The sequence below is a fragment of the Fundulus heteroclitus genome, chromosome 7, assembly GCF_011125445.2.
Source record: "Fundulus heteroclitus isolate FHET01 chromosome 7, MU-UCD_Fhet_4.1, whole genome shotgun sequence".
NCBI lineage: Eukaryota > Metazoa > Chordata > Actinopteri > Cyprinodontiformes > Fundulidae > Fundulus > Fundulus heteroclitus.
The window spans coordinates 17,583,381-17,604,390 of NC_046367.1; the positions used below are offsets into that span (position 1 = coordinate 17,583,381).

General features: G+C 40.6%; 1 protein-coding gene across 6 annotated transcripts in view; it reads right to left on the reverse strand.

Annotated features, from left to right (window-relative positions):
* Positions 1-21,010, reverse strand: part of dachd (dachshund d) — a 151,778-nt gene that overhangs the window by 51,641 nt on the left and 79,127 nt on the right. For 3 of the 6 annotated variants that reach the window (XM_036139067.1, XM_021317421.2, XM_021317420.2), the window contains exons 2-4: positions 16,943-17,058; positions 8,337-8,489; positions 5,050-5,202 (exon numbers count right to left, since the gene is read on the reverse strand). In XM_036139067.1, the coding sequence (XP_035994960.1) occupies positions 5,050-5,202; positions 8,337-8,489; positions 16,943-17,058 (422 nt within the window). The remainder of the gene's footprint in view (positions 1-5,049; positions 5,203-8,336; positions 8,490-16,942; positions 17,059-21,010) is intronic. The other 3 variants (XM_036139068.1, XM_012864406.3, XM_036139069.1) reach the window with 2 other exon arrangements.

A 21,010-nucleotide genomic window follows, 5' to 3' on the forward strand; every position in this document is an offset into this window, starting at 1 on the left:
TCTGCACTCTGGAAAAAAAAAAAGAAAAAGCAATTCTTTCCCTTGAAATTGGCAGGTGTTTGTTAGCGGGCAGCTGACGATATTTTTTTTTTTGCTGCCAGTAATGAAGGTTGTGGCTGGGGTCAATGCGTTGGGAGGGGACGGCGCGGGCGGTTTATCCCCCTCAAGGCCGAGCGCCACACGTGTTTTCACTCGGTCTGTGATCTGTAATTGTGGCATTTCCTGAGAGGCGCAGGAACAATCCACATTATGCTTTGAGAGGGCTCCCACTGCACAACTAAAGAGTGTGAGGGGAGAAAAATCAAAGACCCCCCCCCCCCCACACACACACACACACCTCTAATTCCATGTCCCTTCACGGTTATTTGTCATTTCTACTTCTTTACCCATCACTTCTTCCCCTCACACAATTTCTCCGTCTGTGATTTAGTATTTTGTCAAAGGACTGAAGTTTTTCCCTCATAATTAATAACATTGATGCAAACAGGAAGGTCTAATTGTAATGAATATTTAATGCGAGAGAGAGAGAAACATTAGCCTGTTCAATTTACATCAACACAAAGACGGCGGCGGGCAATCCAACTCCGCAAACAGCACAGAGTGTCCTTCACTGGCTGGCTCTTCTGTCTTTCTCTTTGAGCGCTTCATAAAAAAAAAAAAAAAAAAAAGGTCTGCCTCAGACAAACACCAAGATAAAGCACCTGTATTTTTGCATGAGCCCGATTTTCCCTTCCCTCTGTGGCTTTTATCGAGTGGTTCTTCCTGATTAAATGGATCCGCGTCCTCAAGTGCTATTATTGGACACACGCGCATTAACATATCAATTCCTATCGTTGGTGGTCACATGATTTGTTTAAGCAAACATGTTCGTTGCGTGTGGCTTTGAGCTGGATGATTACAATATGTCCGTCTGTCTCCTTGGAGTCGGAGTTTAAAACAGCGTTAGGTAATTCCCAAGCCAGTTGCCCTCTGAGCGACGGTCCCAAACAAAACTGCAGCCAGAAACACTTTCCCTACGTTTCTACTGATTTGTGATAATGGTGAAGATGCACCAGTAGATGCACCAGTGGTACCCATGAAGGGCTGTGAAACACAAGCAGAGTTTGAAAGTACTGGGCCTGAAATGTTACGGTATACCAAAATATTGCAACTGTTATCATGTTGTCTTTAAAGTAGTAGAGAAATCCTGTTTGACTGCAGAGCTGTGTAACATAGACGGCCCTCTCTTTCTTGCGTTCTCCCTTACACACACTCTCACACATGCACAGACACCGTGTGCGTGTGTTTTTGTGCCATAGTGTTCCCACTATGAACAGGAATGACTATTCATGACTGAAGGCTGCTTAAAGCTCCTTTAAACTCCAAATCACAGAATTAACGAGTTAACAATTTAGTATTTGTCAGCAAATAACGATTTTGTTTTGTGTCCACTTTTTAAGCTTCTATTTGTTATGAATCCCCCCAAAAAAGTTGAACCGTATCTTGTAATGGAGTGCACTCTTTCATTTTGAGGAGTACAAAAACACAGAAAAAAAAAATAGGAACCCGTAATCCGTCTTGTAAAAGATTAAATGAGATGTGCTGTAAATCCTAATAGTTGGGTTGTATTTCAGCAGACACCTCTGCCTCATAACCTGGGGGACTTCACTGCGTATATTTCCAGAAAGACAGAGAGGGAGATAGGTCCGTGTCCGGGGGAAAATTATTGTTTTATTTGACTACAAACATTTTGGTTTTACGAGAGGTACCTTCTATTTATGCAGAAAATGGGAGACAAGTTCAGTTTGTTGTTATTTGTTCTAAAAGAGAAATCAGATTCGGATAAGAGGAAGAGGAAATTTACCACAAAATCGGTGATCGGTGCTTTAGATATTTGAACATTGTAGACATTCACGCTCTAAATTAGTTCCAGTCGTAAATCCCATCAGACTGACCCAGGGCTTTTTTGTTTTTTGGCGAATTTACAAAATGCTTCCATCAAAAAAAAAAAAAAAACAAGTTTTAGAGTCAGAGGGGGGTGGATAAAGAAGAGGGCGGCGGCGTCCTGGTTCCTTCGTTTCACGGCTCCACAGTGCAGAACCAGGGCCATATATCTCCAGCGTATTATCAGGATGACTCCTGCTGGCCACCCTGTCACAGGAGAGTGCTTGATATAAACAAGAGATTGCTGCGACACCCAGTGATCAATATTAGGATGGTTTCAGTACCAAACATCATTTGTCTCTGCGAACATTCCTTTGACCAAACGGAGCATTAATTCAAATCATAAATCTGAGCTGATTTAAATCCGAGGAGAGAGGGAGAGCGAGCACCCCCCTCACATCCCTCCCCGACTTCTGACTGCCTGCCCCTAATGATTTATTTTCTACATTTCTGCGAGCGAGAGATTTGTCCATACTCACTGACAGGTCACCTTCAAACGCCAGTGGCAGACTGTTCATCACCATGCAGACGAGCATCTCATCGCTGCAAGTAAATATTAAAGGAAAAGAATCCAATTGATTGTGGATGGGCCTGAGAGGCGTCACTGCCATATATTTCACTCAAAGAGCTAATGCCGCGGCCCACACCTAGAAGCGCTCCCTCCCTTTTTTTCTTTTTTTTTTTTTTTCCCCCCCTCCCCAGAATTATGATTCTTCCGGAGAGCCTTGTGTGGCTGACTGCGCGACTCAAGGTTACAATTTAAATTGTAAAAAGATAAAACAGTTTCTTATTAGCTCCATTGCCATAGCCTTGCTGTTTGGTGCTCACATTTATCTTTATTTCCGTGACCTCGCTGGCTCATATTCTCTGTTTTTTTTTTTTTTTCCTTTCTTCTTCTTTTACACACTCCATTCTCTCGGAGTGATGACCTCACGGTTTATGCATTTTGCATTGTTAAGTCGGCTTTGAAACACATCCTGTTTTCATCTCCCGCGCCACGAGCTCCACTGTGTCAAGTGTTGCTTTAGAAATGCGGCCGTTTATTACAGTAAGTGAATGGAAACCTCAATTTAGCGTCCCAAGCTGCGGGGATTACATCTGGTTTTATAATTCTGAAAAAGGGCCTCGTGAATCTGCACCAACGTACATTATCAGTCTCTTTAATTCACTAAGTGGTTGCGTGTGATATTACGGAACTCTTTCTGCTTTTTAGGGCTAATAATTAATTGAAACGGCACATGGTGAAAAACCAGAGCTCTCACAGCAATTCAATTAGATCGTGTTAAAAAGCTGATAGCTGGGGTAAACTGTGCTCACAGCTTCACTCCGCAATTAGGCCCCCTTTTTTTTTTTTTTTCTTTCAACATAACAGACTTCAAGAGAAAACAAGACTCCCACTCGCGCTGAATACAGAGCTTCCACTACATGCGAACACATCGAATTCAGCAGCTTACCATGTTATAAACAACTGGACAAACAGCGGGGCTTTGGGTGTTCTAAACAAATCTTTGGTTTTAAGTTGAGCTGCATGAGTAAGACCACTTAGGCTTCAGGCGGGATCCTGGCTGCAGCCTGACAGGACGTTAGATTGAACTGCTGAAAGAAACGGGCGTAAGTGCAGGTGGTAGCATAAGCAGAGATTTTCCACTCTTTGCTTCTGAGTGCATTTTAAATGCATAGTTCCTACAGGTTTTCCATTTCAAAATGTCGTACTTCTCCCTTCGCACATTTCTAGTTTTTCAGCCGTTTTTGAAGCATTGTGGATATTTGAGTCCAACGCATTTACCTAGCTGGGTGCCATCATCTGTAAGCTTATGTTCTAGACATGTACCGATCAGGCTTTTTCCGGTTGATTACGATTTTTACGTGAAAGTCTGACACAGGGGTTCCGATTTTTTCTCCCCAAAAGGACACCCAAATATCTAAAATCATTTGTGAAAATATGTTTTCATAAAAAAAAAAGAAAAATGTTGAGCATTGATGGAAATACACACTGCAGGGGTCCCACTAGAAGTAGTAGGCTTCAGGCTGTAAAAATTATAAGATAAGATAAGATAGGCTTATCTTAAGATAAGATAGGCTTTATTGATCTCACATTGGAGAAATTCACATGTCACATGATATTATACCCATTAAATCAAATTCTATTCTTTCTCTAGACGGTACAGGAACCCCATACTTTTTTTTAAACTCGACTTTTCTCACGTAGATACAAAGGAGGCAAACCGAACAGCAGCAAACTAAAGGAGAAGAATATGAAATGCAAACAAATCATCTCCAGAAACAAAGAAATTCCGAATGTTGTGCTTTGGATCCGTTTGTCAAGAAATAAGTTAGGATAAATTACAGTAAACAGTCAATCATTTTGTCGCTATCAGTTGCCTGGCAGGTAAGTACACGCCGCTTCTTATCTATACCAGTTTCAACTCAGCGGTGGTTTGTCAAATAGGTGCGCGGACGTAAATTTGATTTAAACATACGAACACTGAAGAGCCAGACAGCAACAACGACAAGACTGGAGAATGGCACGGGGGGGAAAAATTTGGTAATTTTCGCTGTAGGAGAAAAAAAGCAGACAAATGAACCATTATAGGACTTAAAAATCCAGCAGCAGGTACGTGAATGGGGACGGATTTACGACCATGTGGAGTTTACTGTTGGGTTGTAATCCCCGGCCTCTAGTGCGCCTCCCCAACATTTTTTAATGACCGGCCACCACTGGTTACACTGAGAAACCAAAACCAGTGTTCAGCAGCGAGACACGCAATTTGTAGAACTTTTACGCTAAATTGAGTAATAATGTTGTTTCCTGGACTAAAATACTCATTAAATTTCAACCGGCTGAACTGAAACCTTTCTTTAATAAGTCCGCAACTACAGTGTTAGACAAGCAACAAGTAGTGGCAGTAATCAGGTTATGCGCCTTATTTTCTTTTATTTTGATAAAGAAACATGGAGTGCAGCTCATACTGGGATAAATGGCCAACGCCGAGAATAAATTGTGCAGAATGTCCGTGTCTGATAAGTTGTATTAAAATGCTTTGCAGCACGCATCTGTCATCCATTAATGTGAGTGCAGATGTGTCTGTGACAGTGCGCGTGTGTGTGTGCAAAGGGCATCCTCACCGACGCCGGAGCTGAGGTCTCCATTCTCTCCGTCAGCCCCGTGGTGGTTGGCGTTGCCGTGGTAGCCGCTCATCGCCTCCAGCTTGATCTTCTTGACCTTCATGGCCTCTGCGATGGCTGCGTTGGCAGCTGCTGCCGCGGCCGCTGTCAGGCCTGGAGAGAGGAGGCAAAGACAGAGCGCTTTACAGACCCGCCGCACCGTCTGCCGGGGCTGAGCAACGGCACCTGCGAGACCCCCTTCCACAGCCCAGCCTTCGGTGAACCGGGCAAACAAACGAAACTGACATAAATAAGAAGAAGGGGAAACGCTAAATAATTTCATGCACTATGCCGAACGAGCTCCTGTGAAATGCCAGCTTGGTGTTTCATCGTCTGACAGGGGAGATCTTCGCAGCGGGTTATCATGCTGATGAGATGGGTCCCTGTGTGTGTGTGTGTGTGTGTGTGTGGCAGCGTATGATTTTTATGAATGTTTGGAGGACTCCGAGCAATCCTCGCCTCTGTACTGATGTATTTGTTCCCTGATAGGAACAGATGCAGTCGAGATAATAGTGCATGATGCAGGCATTTTGTGTGCACAACTTATAATGCGCAGTGGGTGTTTCAAATACTGTTTGACGCTGGAGGGAAGGAAAAAAAAAAAAAAAAAACTAGCGACGCTCTAGCAACACAGGCAATGAATCTGTTGGTGACAAATTAAATTGTGTTTAAGTGATCTAATCAACATAAATAGTGCTGAGGTTTAAATAAACTCAAGCTAAAAGCATTGTAGCAGGCACTTGATTTTTTTTTTTCCTATGGTAGTTTAGTTTTAAGAGTGTGCAATTTTTCATAAAGCTTTTAAAAAGGTGATATTTAAGATATTATCCTTTGAAAAGAAAAATAATTATACCTTAAGTAAATGCATTTACAAAAAGACTAGACAACAAAAGTAAGATAAAATATGGTACTTTCAATCAAAAAGATACATTTGAAAGGTAAAAACAAAGACAAAGTAGGATTTTGAGAACAACAGAAACATTGGTGTGAGGCATGGCGGTGGTTTCCATTATCACAATTTAAAAAACTACGATTTCAAAAGCCCAAAAACTTCCCACCATACACTTCCAAATGTTTAGGGCCTGTTTGTATGAAGTATAAAATGACACAGGGCTGCACACAGCCAGTCAGCTGGCTTAAAACAGCCTTGTACACTTTACCTTTGCTGACAAAAAAAAGGACTAATTTATCTATTTAAAATATTTGTCGTCACAAAAAAGCAAGACATTAAAGCTGGTAACTTAAGTAATCCCCACTACCCAAGCTAGCTCCTCAATCAGACAGCCTGCTTAATTAACAAGCTAATATCAGCTTGTGTTACTCTACAAAGAGCAAAGAAAGCAAAGTCTAAGAAAGATAAACCTAAATAACTGGTAATTATAGGAAATATGTATTCTGGTAATTTACTATACAAAGAAAATCAGGCTCATTTACTGGCAAAGTATGTCAAAGTTCCTGCAATATAAAAAGAAAAGGTTAATTAGAGGATAGAGAAAGTGAGCGAGAAACCAAAGTACAGTGTAATAATGACCCGCATGTTGCAAAACACTTCTGGTCAGCTGGCTGAAAGAGGAGTACTACACCTTTTTATACTTAAAAGAAATACAAATTCATCAACCTGGAAACATTTTGTGAAATCCAAGAAGCTAAAGGAAAGCCACCCATCATTCTCATAAGGGTAACACATTGGAAAGAAGATAGTCCTACAAATTGGTCTGTCTAACAAGTCTATTAATAGAAATGTAAACAACAATACATAAATGACATTAAAAATATCAATGTTTTTAATTATTTGTATAGAAGGAACTACATTATGTTAAGTCTTTCTCTTAAGTATTTGTGTTAATACTATGACATTTCAGTCAAGTTAACTGTTACTCCCCACACTTCAACACTAATCACAGAATTCAGCATTCTGGGCGTTTTAAGGTTTTCTGGCTTGTTTTTTAAAAACCTAAAGAAAATTCATCCTGTTTCACCATAGCTTAAAGAGCACTGTAAACCAATTACCTCTCATTGGTTCGTATGCATATCGCCTAAACATTTCTGACAAAATGCCAAATGGCTTAGAGGATTTTGCATGCGTCTGCTCGTGCCAAAAAAAAACGCTCTTCCTCCTGAGTAGACTAAATGAATATTGACATCACATTTTAAATAATCATTCATATTTCCACCACAATCCCCCAAATACGCTGTAGAATAGCAAGTTGTGACACAGTTGTCCGACATCAATCAAAATGAACCCGCTATGATTGATATAAGGAGAGGGAGATTATAGACGCACGTATGCCAGGCACACTGCAGAGATCATAAAACACTGGTTTGTCATTGTGGTAGTTCTGGGGTTTCTGGTGTATCGAACGTGACTGAAATCTTTATTCATGAGGCCGGTCTCAAACAGCAGGGACTGATAAAGTGCTAAAGCTCCTCCAGGCCCCGGTGAGTCTCAGGAGAGTCCCGCAACTCTCGCCAACCCCAGCGACAAAAATCAAAAGATGCAGAGCTAAAAAAAAAAAGGGGGGGAAAAAACCCCCAACAAGATATGTACCTATTACTGTTATAACTCATAACCACAATACCGTATATCACCTGCCTCCTTTTCACGGGAGCTGTTTGTAGTTGATATGCGGGTTTGCCTTACGTTTGACGCAGAACAAAGCAGCGTCTACGTTTATCATCACTAAGCTGTCACGTCTCGGTGATGGGACTCAACGCAGCTATTAGCAATGCATTCGAGAAGGAGACACGAGTACAAGGAGAGGTGGGAATCGTACGCGTGGCTCTAATAGATGCAAACACACAGTAAAAACATGCACGCTGGAGCACACAGGGCCTGGACAACCTCTTTTCTCATCCTGCAGCCCAGATGGTGAGAGTCACTCTGAGTCACTGACATGGAGGTGCATATAATTTAAAGCCTTGTTTGCATCTTAAAATACATCAGTACCATATTGACGTACAGTATACATCATGTCAGCCTGGGCCCTCTCGTTTGCAATGGACCCTGGCTGCTGTTCCATATGCATAAGCAAAGCAAGACGGGGAAGGGGGGGTAGGGGGGTGGGGTGGGGTGGGGGGGGGGTGGGGGGACGGCACCGCCTCATAAGAAGGTAATACTTCTTCACATAATGAATGTGGCCTCTGCCCAGTCTGAAGGTCAGCCTTCATTTGTGTGTAATGGGCAAGAGTCAACTGTTTTCCAAATGAGACGTATGCAGAACAGACTGCCGAGTAAATATTGAAATCACCTCTGGGTTGTTTGTGTGATAAATTCCCCCCACAAATCAGGTGCCGCTCACGGGGAGTGCCGCAGTGGAGCTCTCTGATGCTCTCTAACTTGTGAGAAGAGCCACAGTTTAAAGCGACACAGCCGGTCTGTCCTCCAATGTAGACCAGATTAACTGTAGGAGCAATAAAAAAAAAAACGAAGAAAAGGGAAATAAATACATTTAGGAAAAGCAAAGGTTGATGCATCCAGTTCACCAGACAACAAGACAGAATATTGAGTTCACAAGAACAAGATGGACTTTAGGCAATATTTGGCAGATTCATAATCCTCATAAGTGTGTTTTCTACATACAGTTAAGACAGAAAATTATAAATAGCCATTGCAGATTTCGATTTTAAATCATTTTTAGTCAACCGATATGTTTATTTCTGACAGGAAATGAGACCGACATTTCTCAAAAGATTGTAAATGGACTGAATTTATATAGCGCCTTCCCAGTCACACTGACCACTCAAAGCGATTTACGCTATAGCCACATGCACCCAATAACACATTCATCTACCAATACATGGGCAACTGGAGATTAAGTGCCTTGCCAAGGGGCACATCAACATGTGGCAAGAGAAACTCAAATCGAATCCACAAAATTGCTTACTCTGTCTACTCAGTCACAGTCGCCTGATGTAGCGATGCCCAATAAAACAATGTAAAAAGTCTGTTGATTGGAAAAATTATGATTGTTGTTATTTTTTTATTCACTTTTATTGTAGAATTGGTGTGTAAAAAGTTATTAATACCTCTCTAAATATTTTGTGGAAACATCTTTACTGGTATTACAACAATCAAACCTCTCTGATAATTGCTGACCAGCTTTTTCACAGGTAGAGTGACAATGTGTCGTATATGGTGATGAGGTGAAGAGATTGTCAGATTAAAATATGTCTCTGGACTCTGGCACTCCAAAAATGTTAATTTAACTTCCAATTAGAACAAAACATGTTGGTAAAATTTTGAAAAAACAAAAACAAACTTTAAACCTAAATCTGCCAGGGGTATGAATAATTTTGAGCTTAACTATATACCGTTAAAGTAACAAGCCACAAACTCTGATTTACAGAACCTCTGATCATTGTAGAACAATCCAGTCATTTGTTGACAAGTTTTATGTTCTTTGTCTTATGCAACGATGGCCCTAAGATGATGCCTAAAAAGCATTGAAAATGTTCTCTTTTTAGGTTTTTACAATCTCAAAGTTGTCTTATATATTGGTTCTCTGCAGTATCATCCAATGTAGGACAGATCCATTTAGAAATATCCCTCCGCTTTCACCCTAACAAGACCTACAAAAGCAAATGCCAGCTTTAGCAACTGGGCATTGTTGCTACAGTGCTTACTAGAGTTGTAACGAGATGAGCCTCTACGCAATATCTGGCGGAAAAGAATAAACCAGATTTACAAAATTTGTAATCGGTTTTAATTTTTTTCTTCCAGAACTGAAATACCCATATATTCAGATATTTTATTTCTAAGTCTAAGGTGACAACATTTCTCTATTTTCACAAAATAGGTTCAATATCTCCAAATTAACAAAGAGTGTTTACAAAAAACAAAAACTCTGTTCAGTGACGAGTTTGGTATGATCATTGTAGATTTGGAAATAGAGATTTTGGACTGATTTTTTTTTAAAAAACTGTCAAGAGTCTCATTAGTTTAGCGCTGATGGGTCAGCATCGTGAAGTGGCTAGCAGTTAGCCTGTCCCTGTATTCTCACAGCTCCTATGGTTCATTTGTACCTTGTCTCCAACCTACATATTGTCTTTTTCTTTTCACAGACAACCGCAAATATTGTCAAATAAGGGATTTAACGTGGTGGAAGCTACTTCAGCGCTTTTGTAACAGAATCTGTGTTCAATGTTAGCATGATCTAGTTTAGACTAAGAAATGTAATATTTTGGAATAGTAGATTCAGCACCAATGGAAGCTCATAGTGCTTACACAATGTTGCGTTTTATTATTCAAATAAGCACCTAAAATCTTGTCACATTTATCACTTAAAGGTTGTGGAGGCTTCTTTCATGGTTTTGTAACAAGGTAATTTTTTTTCAGTCCACTCTGCGCAATACAGCAGGGCAACTCGAATACTACTTCCTGTCTTATTTCAAAAGGGGTAACAGGTGTTGATCAAATGTGTCAATCAAAATCCAGGAAATTGATTAATACTATTGTGAAATGGACTGGGTGATCGCTCTACCCTTTTTCATTTATTATTCAACCACCACCCTCATCCTGCCTTTGACTGAGAGACACAGTCCGTGAATGGAAATCTTTGTTCTGATAATTGTTTCGTTTCACCAGATCGATTGTCATATCCACATAACGTGTACGGGGGACGCTGGTGCCCACCAACAGGTCTATTAGCCACCAGAAGCCTGAGCGTCAACAAGGCCAGTCCCGCCCGCCGCTAATCTGCATTCATTACTATGCAAACAAAACAATCCAGCATCATATATTCTTTCAAAGTCACCTTTAGATTCAGACACTTTTCTGATACCGGAGCACAGAGGAGCGAGAATCCTCCGGAGCGCAAAACAAACAGCACATCATGTAGAGAGCCACACCAAAAAAAAAAAAAAAAAAAAAAAAGAAAGGGTTTCAAACAAACAGAGAATAGCATGGCACTGTCACATGGGGAGCACAAAACAGCAAATAACGGAGACAAGGTCTGATGGTAGCCCTTGGAGCAGCTGTCATATTAAATAATAATGAAGGATCTATTAATATGCAAAGGAAGCAGCAGCCGACTGGCTTAACGCTGTCATGCCTCTGCATATTGTCAGGATCTTCATCATTAATTAACATGCTAGCTGCCCCATACCTGCGCCAATGTCAGAACATTCTTACAACAAACACCCCAATGCCTGTGCCCTCCGCAACTAACTCGGATAATTAAATTAAAATCAGATTAACTTCGTGTCGGTTCACAAAAAAAAAAGAAGAAAAAAAAAAAAAAGAAATCCAACTTTCTTTTTACACTGATAAAAAAAATAACAACTACAGCTTATCTTCTGAGTCTCTGGTGTTAAAGGAAAACAATAGAAACACGGTTTATTTATCAGGGCATAAAAGGAATTGAGACACTCCGTGTCAACGAGCACGGCTGCCTAATTTTATGCATGAACTGGTGAAGGCGATGACAAACCGGGGACAGGAGCGACGCCACTCTTAGGTACACTAAAGCACTTGAACTGTGCGATCGGCATCATGATGAATTTAGTATCAATTACAGGGTGGGCTAACCTTACGACAGGCAGCGGGACTGAAGGGGGGGGGTGGGGGGGTTGTAGAGACACAAAGAAGTGACAGTAAATTACCTGCTGCACACTGGAAACTATTTTAAACCCGATCAGAGCGCCGGCGGATTATGATCCGCTCAGCAGCTCAAAGTGACATGCTAATTGTATGCTGAGAAAGTATAAATATTAGAATATGGCTCATCTCACAACAGCAATTCTGTACTCTGTAAAAGCATCATAAAACATTCAAATATATATATATATATTTGTTTTTTGATCAGCACAGTACAGGATGAAAACCATTGACGAGGCATAGGGCTGTCAAAACGTTCTTTCCCCATTACAAAGTTCCTCTCTTTTTGTCACTTAAGAGATTCAAATCCTCAAAAAAAATCTGATATCAGACAAAAATAGCCAGAGTAAACATAAAATACTGTTTTCAAATTATGTTTTAAAACTTTAAAGGAACAAACTATCCAAACCAGCCTGGCTCTCTGTGGAAAAAGTAATAAAACCCTAAACCTAAATAAGGGTGGCTGGGCCACCCTTGTCAGCAGCAACGGCCATCAAGTGATTGTGATAGCAGGCAGTGAGACATTAGTGTGGATGAACCCTGTTCAGCAGAAGTCTTTTAACTGGAGGGCTTCTAAGCATGATCGGCCTGTTTAAGGTCACGTTACAGTATCTCTTTCAGATTTGAGTCGGGATTTTGACTAGGCAACGGCAAAAAGAAATTTTGGTTCTTTGTTAGCCGTTGAAATATATGGTATGACTCTCTCTGTGGTTCACTGGAGTCCCAGGTTCCCAGGTCCCAGGTTCAAGTCCCGGCCCATTAAACTTAAACGTTAAACTTTTTCACATGTCTTCCACCTCCCTCGCAGACCCATTTTCTGTCGGCCTACTGTCAAATAAAGGCCCCAGTGCCTCAAAAAAAAATGTTTGTTGGCAAACAACGGCAACAGCAGAAGAAATCTGTAAGGGAGCAAATAGTTTTTCACAGCATTGTAGGTGACATTCATTTCTCTAATGGTAAATGCAGTGCTCTTGTGTTATTCAAAAGGCTGAAGCCATATCTGGGACATAAATGAATTACCGAAGTTGCTGCTTAAGTAGAGGCCAGCGTGTGAGTGGAACCCCCATCCACCCCCTCCCTCTCCACTCAAAAGGAGATGTCATCTCAGTGTGGTGTCAGTCCACAGCAAATAATCTGATTTGGTGGTGGTGGTGGGGGGGCAATCTGCCTGTAATGCATCAGCTACTGGAAAGGCTCCAGCATGATCACCTCGCTACCACCCCCCACCCCCATCCGAGGGCACCAAGCATTCAAACATTCGTCTAACATGTGATTTTTGCAAACATACCAAAGTACTTCCTTAAGTGGAAATCCAACAAAATGGAGCTGGTTTCAAGGACAGGGATGCATATGTTATCAATGTGTTGCACGTCGCCTCTCGCAGGCCCTGTTGACTGCAGAGCTGGCGTCTTTCGCCGGCTCATATCGACGTTGATATTAAACTGCCGCGATTAGAACGAGTCCCCGCGCCAGGCCAGGTTTTCTTAGGAGAAGTTTTCTTAAAACAGTTGGCATGGAGTAATCTCGGCAAGTTAAACACTTTTGCTTGAAAGGCTTCATGAATGAGTCATAACGCGGACCGTTCTGCCTTGTTTGAGCCAGAGTAAACTGCTTGTCGAGGATAGGTTCCCCGCAAAAAAGAAGCACCAGCCGTATGCGTTGTTTTTCATTTGGCTTTGTTTTTATGTGACCGGACAGAAATTACATTTATCTGCAAGCCAAACTGAATAATGCACATTTTCTTTCTGTTGTTGTAGTCTTGGACAATCACTGGAGGTTCAGCTTACATATAAATTTCCATGTGAGGACGCCACCTCATCTGAAAAGTGAAATGAATGTGACATGGCACCATAATGTGGCTACTCCCCCAATAACATTTATTGGTAGAGAAAACCTTGAAGTAAATGCAATTGTTTTATAGCATTAGTATGAAAATTTGTTGAGATCCCCTTTTGTTATAGCTTAAAATAAAATTATCTAAGCCTTTTCATAAATGTATATTCTACTTTAATTTTATCAGTGCGCCTAAAACTTTTAATTACTAATAGATGATGCCTGTTTCCATGAGCTGTAAATAGGATGTAACCCAGAGACTCATTTTTCACTGCCACCTGTCACTACACAGTCAGAAGGATTTAGAAATAATTCAACATGTCTCTAGAATAAAACGATGGACGCATGTGTGGATCAGCACCTCATGCCCACTGTTTAGTACGGTGGTGGATCTGTAATGGTGTGCGCTTGTTTCCCTGCCACATTTGCTGGGAAAACCCGTTAGTAACACAACTTTTAAATGTGGCATTTCCCCCACTGCTGGATAAATATTCTCCAATGAAATGTTGAATTTATCTCAGATTTTGTAACTGAGATTATTTTACTCTAACAAAAGATACATCTGTTTTATAGCTATTTACATGTATTCTTTAGGTTTCTTTTTTTCAATAAGTGTGGACGGAGCAGTATTTAAGACCTTTTCTTGTTATCACGAGTGAAAACATTTGAACACAGCAAGAAGATCGACGATTCACCTGCGTAGAAGCTAAGTGCCAGTCGGTCAGAATTTGTAACTTTCTCTGACGTTTGTAGCCTACACCTAAATCTTCTTGGATGCTTCATGGTTGATAACATCATCAAAACAATAGATGTTCTAATTAAAACTGAAAAAGTGCAGGAACATTTCTGTCACATCACAGCAGGGAGGTTTAAGGGAAGTTCTGAGAAGAACCTCGGTTACTTTATCTGTGCTCCCTGAATACCCCGACTAAATGTCAAGATCACAAAGTCCCCCTGGACTTAAAGGGGATGATATCAAAAGGCTTCTTTAGTTGCTTTATGTTCTACCATATAACCCGTCTTTCTCATCATTGTCCGCCTTGTGTTTTTGCTTCGGCCTTCAAAATCCGCCTTTCAGAGAGCGGCAACCTCACCCTGCTACCGGAGTTCAAAGCTGTTGTATTCGAACACATGGATGAACTCCAGTTTATTGGTCCCATAGATGCTGCTTTGTTGTTTTATGGAATAACAGGAAAAAAAAAAAACATGTCTCAACAAAGCCGTTATTGTAAATACAAACCATTTAGAACAGCTATCTGAAAAGAATAAAAAATCTGCTCCGGTGGTTCATCCACCACAGCTTCCACTTGGTTAGGCACGTCGTGTATTGTGCACCAAGACGGCATTACAAAAAAGCTGCCTTGGACAGCACAGTATCATTAAAGACATATCAGGAAGGACAGGAAAATATGCAAATCAGAGCACTTAGAGCGATCAACATCAAAGCGCCCACAACGAAGCCAGCCACAAATAGAACAAAAGCATTAGTTGCAATAAGACTTGGCCTCGGGGCTAAGTTAGGGCACAAGCGCTTGTTGTTGATTCTTGTGGCGATAAGGCTTGCTTTAGCATCATCACTGCCTATGTACATATACCAGTGGAGTGGATTTAATCGCACTAATTAGAATGCACTCAAGGCAAAATGCAACATCTACTGGAATAATCTGAGAGAAGAGATCTCCAGTCCAATTTATTCTCCTGCTCTTGGTTTCCGGAGGGGAGGGTTGAGCGAAGGATCTGTTTTTGGTAGAACGAGTGAACGGCTGGTGTCTGGTGGTTGGGTGGATGTGTCACTTTGGACTGGTTGCCATTTCGAGGACAAGCTGCAGGGAGGCCACTCATAGGGAGGCGGTATGGTTCTGTGTGTGTGTGTGTGTGTGTGTGTGTGTGTGTGTGTGTGTGTGTGTGTGTGTGTGTGTGTGTGTGTCTGTGTGTCTGTGGTGAAAAAGAAAGAGAAGAGAGCCAGACAGAGTAAACCCGAGCCTTAGCAACAGCGGTATACAGTTAGAAATTGGGCCAATTACCAGTATCAGGGTTTTGAAATGTTCTGGTTTCAGAATCAGTAAAATGATTTGTCATATTGTTCCATTACTACTATATTACTAGTATGAGCCGAAATTTTATTTTTTTGATATAGAGCCCAGAGTAGCTAGCAGGCCCCTCCCTCGCATGTTGCTACAGACTGCTAGTCAGCTGGCTGAAAGAAGCCTCCTACACTGATTTAGTACAAACCTGGAAAGCTAGTAGTGGTGTGTACTACAAGATGACCATCCATGCAGAAAGCCTGAACAATTAAACCTCGTTTCATCTTGTTACACTGGTGTCAATCTATTAGGTGCAGATATCTCAGCATGTTTGCTTGAAAATTACTACTAAACTTAGCAGGTGTTCAAAATAAATATATATTTGCTTCAGTCTATGCATAAGAATCGAAATGATAAAAATAGATACATTTTATAAAAAAAAAGGCATGAGTTGGCTATCCGCATTGATGTACACCAAGGTTTACAAAAGTCCTCATACATCTTCCATCACACCTGCGATTTAAAGTCCTTTTAATCAGATCTGGCCAGATGAAGGCTACTTCCTTTTTATTTTGTTCACAAGAAATGTTGGTATGGGAACTGGGAGAGCATAATACAGTGAAACCGTGCTATTTAAGATACCAGGAGAATAGGATGCGGGCCCATGCCATATTTGGACACATTTTATCACTACTTAACTACAAGTTTGCTAACAAAGCAGATATCTTGACTAACTACCAAGCTAATATTAACTTGGTGTACACTCTGTATAGCGGCAATATTGAGGTATAATATTCTTCAAAATAAGCACTTGAAACTACAAAATGTTGTGGTTGCTTAAATCTATGTATCAAAATATAAATACTATTAAATAGTAAATTGTAAGGCCACACAGTGGCGCATTTGTTAGCATCGTCGTCCTTGGTTTGAATCCCGGGATGAGGTCTTTCTGCATGGAGTTTGCATGGTTTCCTCCCAGAGTCTATAAATCTTTAGAGTAATTGGTCCCTCTAAAATAACCCTTAGGATTGAGTGTGTGAACTGATTATATGTTTAATAACCTCAGTTCAGTTATTTAGCAGCTGAAACTATCGCATAATCAAGAATCTTTTATTGTCACTGTGTATTACCGTGGTGACACCGTCTCAGAAAACAGAAATAATATATAGAGGTAGACACAACAGACATGTTTTTTCACAGCCCCCTCCACTTTTTTTTTACCACAGAGTAAAATTGTTAAATCTACAATTATTTAATTAATGTATTTTAATTATTTTTAGCATTCAACTTTTATTCAAATAACTGTATTGTAAAAGAGTGGCCTTTTTAACTTCAGGTTATAATATCACCATAATCGTATACTGGCCCATGCCTACATACAGCAGTAAGGTCCAAACCGTACCTGTGGGCGGGATCATGCCAGGGGACATGAGACCAGGCACCGAGTGAGGCATGATGTGGGGGTTCTCGGGCGACGTCACGCTCTGAGTCCTCTTCGGAGGTCGTCCGGGTCTGGAGCTGCAGCGGCAGACAGAGGAGGAAAAAAGTGTGACTTGAGAGACGAGGAGGGGCAGCGATGGTGGGTAGCAGCGGAGGTGGGGCTGGGGGTTAGTGTTAACATTTGCAGCTCCACCAGAATGCAATTCCATTCCAAAGAGCTAACATGTACTGTAAATAAATTCCTTTTCAAGGACAGTTGCTTTCTGCAGCTCAACATAATAGACTTCCATAACTAATTAGATTACATGCTGAATTCATTTCCTTTATTGAAGATCAACCACTTTTTGATGCATAATTCATAACCCGCACCTCGTTACCTGTTCCCCCGTATTAATATCCCCACACTATTTGAATTGCCTCGTTTGCATATGCTAAAATCCCGCGCTCGGCCCTCGGCCTGGAAATTACATGTTAACTTCTTATAATTATTGCAGTCAGGCCACTATTGATTTATGAGACTTTTAAAAACCAAATATGTGTAGTTCTGGTAATGAATGATATTTTAAGGTTCTTCAGGAAATTAAAAGGCAATGGCTGCCTTAGGAAATGTTCTGCTTGCTTGATTTAATGCGCGCCTTAGCTGGAAGGTGGTGTGACAGAGTGATTCAGACCTGTTGGACGGTTCTGATGGGGGAGTTTTATTACACCAAACGAGGGGCACAGATCCAGCCGTGATAAATGACTGTGCCACCTCGCTGTGGAGAAGAAAAGGCCTTCAAAGCAGATACACCCTTGACTTTCTTCACATCTTACTCATTCACTTATTAATACAGGTTCGAGTTTCAATCAATACCTACTTTGCTGGCTTATAGTTGCAAAGAAAAGCCTACAGGGCAAAGGAGAGAAAAAAAAAAGAAAAGAAACACAACGGGCATGTGAGGGAACGAGATCCTGTAAAGGCATATTCTTTATGAAGCACAGGCAGCGCGTCTCAGCCGAAGATGAATTATGGTGACTTGACACAGGTGACATATTGGCTTCATACATTATTTCACATAGTAGTCCATTTCAAGATTTAGCAAGGTACAAAGTTCCCTCTTAAATGACTTGAGTCTATCTTTAATACTCAATGTGATCTCTAAAGCGTGCTGTAAATGCTCAAACTGGCCAAACAAGAAAAGTTTTATATATTTAGAGAAGCAAAGACAGGAGAAGTGTAAAAGCAGCCAATCATAGCCTAGTGTGTTAAAGATTTCAGCTTTACATGCAGAAACTTTACATTTGTTTTCCGTTAATAGTAAAAAAGAATTTATCTTGCTAGGATTTCCTATTAAAGCTGAATGATGCCTCTAATTCAAGGGTCTCCAAAGTGTGGCCCGGGGGCCATTTGGGGCCCCTGGGAGGATTTTTGCGGCCCCCAATTGCATTTCAGAAATAATAATGGTTTTCCCCCGCCAGCAGAACAGGTGGCTGATGCAGATGGATACATTTTACTTTTAAAAAGTGCAAAATAATTTCAGGCAAATTCAAATATCTTTAAAATGGAAAACGTTCACAAAGTATTCTTCTTTCAATAACACCTTTAACTTTCTTTTTCGTTACACATTAAAAAGAACCACATCTATTGAAAATATATGTGGTCCTAATAGAAATGTTTTTTAATGCTTTTCTTATATCTTATTATTTTATAGTTCTCAAACAGAAACTGGAATTGGCCATAATTGGTATTGACAGATCAAAGCTTTATAAAAACCACAGACTGAAAATCAACTACAATGTTCAAATTATTACACTTTCCATGTAAATGTATTACTTTTTTGTCTTTGGTTAAGGACTGGGTAAAAACATTGTAATTAAATAGATGCATCATTTTCCAAATGACTCCATGCTATTTAAAACAACAGGAGTTAATGACAAGAGATATCATGAAAAATAGGACTGGACGTTATATTTTATATACAAATATGTAGGACAGTAGGAAGACAAACTCATAATAAAGGCTATCGACAAATGTTGCACGTCTGGGTGTAAACGTTTTCTCTATGTATACCTATGTATATGACTATGTAATATATACCTATGTATATATTTCTATGTAAGTAATTGTGTCATCTTTATTTTGAGAACTGGTAGTTCATCACTAATAATCAATGAGTAGTAATCGGTACATTTAGATCAGCAAAAAATGTTTAAAATCAGTAACCCCATAAAAATAATCCTGCAAGGCTTACTATGGAAGATGACTTGCTTGAGTTTTAAACAGCTACTTTGTTGTCCCTGTTCATCCATCCATTGAAAACTGGATTTTTTCCCCTGTTTCTGTTTATATAGCATTTATGTGGCAAAGTCCTGATTACAATTTCCGATTACATGACAATAGTAGAAGCATGAAAATAACCTAATTCCCTTTCCTCGGCACTAGTTGGTGCTATGCTCTTTGAAATGCAACATGCATGCAAAAACGTCCTGTGTACGTGTGGATTAATTTCTGCTGATTTTTGTTATACTGTGCATGAGCCAGGGATTCCCTGTAAAAAAAAATTGGATTTTTCCTGTTTACAACAATGGAGATTAGGACATTTTCGGATCATTATACTCCGAAACCTGTTTCCCTGGAACCTGTGCCGTTGTCACGAAAAACATTTGCCGTTGCCGAGTACATGAACAGTACAAAGGCAACCAAACTTTTCAATTTTCGCGTAAGCAGGGCCCTGAACATCTGCAGCTGTTAGCTGTGCGGCCGTGCTAATGCTACCTTGTGCTAATTTTATTTCAACTTAAACTATATAAGAAGAGTACAGGGATGGTTTACCTAACCTTTCTGCTTATTTATAAGTATGCATTTATTTAAATACTAACTGGTCTAAAACTCCACAAATAATCTCCACAAAAAAAAGTTTACACTTAAAACCAAAAAGTCAGCATAGGACATTTGTACCTATTGATATATATATATATTTTAGATTTAATTTATGTTAATTTGCTATGTGCATCAGCCACCACAAGGGTGGGCTGAATCCTCAGAAGCCCCTCTTCCCATGCTAATCCAACTGTTGACATGTTTTGTGGCTCACTCATCCAGTGACCAATGCTGGAAACTTGAACACATCTGTTGCGATAACTACTGGGGCAATTTGCAAAAGCATTGCTCTCCTTATCATCTCTGCTCCTTCCAAGAGTTGAACTCGCAGCACAGAGCAGCGCCCTTCGCAAAGCGTGCTCAAAAATGAAAACAACAAGACGCAAGTTGGCTTTTCCAGTCCAACAAAAATGAGCTCCTCTTATCTAACTTTAAAGTGTTATTCCAGACTTTATCAGCCAGCACAATATATGAGGATGTTTGTGTTACAGTACATTTCCCTACATTTCCCAAAGGCGGTATCTGAAGACAGACACAGTGGCTTTAGTAGCAGCCGTAGTGGTTGGATTTATCCAGCCATGTCTTGTGAGGTTTATTTACCTCACTAGTGCTAATAGAGTGCGCTCACTCTGTCTGTCTGAATATGCTGACTCTTTCATTTACAGTGACTCTGGAGGTTTTAGGGCTAAACGCAGACTTTCACCCAACTGTGTCCCTTTGGAGAAGAAACATCGGAGGCAGAAAGAAGTATCAAGAGGGAGCGCGAGCGACAGAAAGGGAGGAGGGCAGCCGGGGAGACAGAGGGGAGGAGAAAGGGGAGAAATTGAAATGAGCACTCGTTCACCCTACGAAGGTCTGGAAACGTTATTCCAATTCCTATAGAAGCACCTCTTTGATCTTATGAGAGGGCGAGATCGCAGACAGTTTTGCTGTCATCACTTTCATTTGTGCTCTGGCTGAATTATTTATAAAAGAACTCAATAGAGGGTATAGGAGGGGTAAAAGTCTTTTTCACTCACAATGCTAAAGGCAAAAAAGAAAATGCACTCAAATGGACAAAAAAAGGATGTCACGTCAGCCTTAGATCATGTCAAAGCTCCGTCACAAAGGCCCAGTTAAGTACACCTAATGTTTGGATAGTCCGCCAGAAATATATCCGCGTGTTTAGAG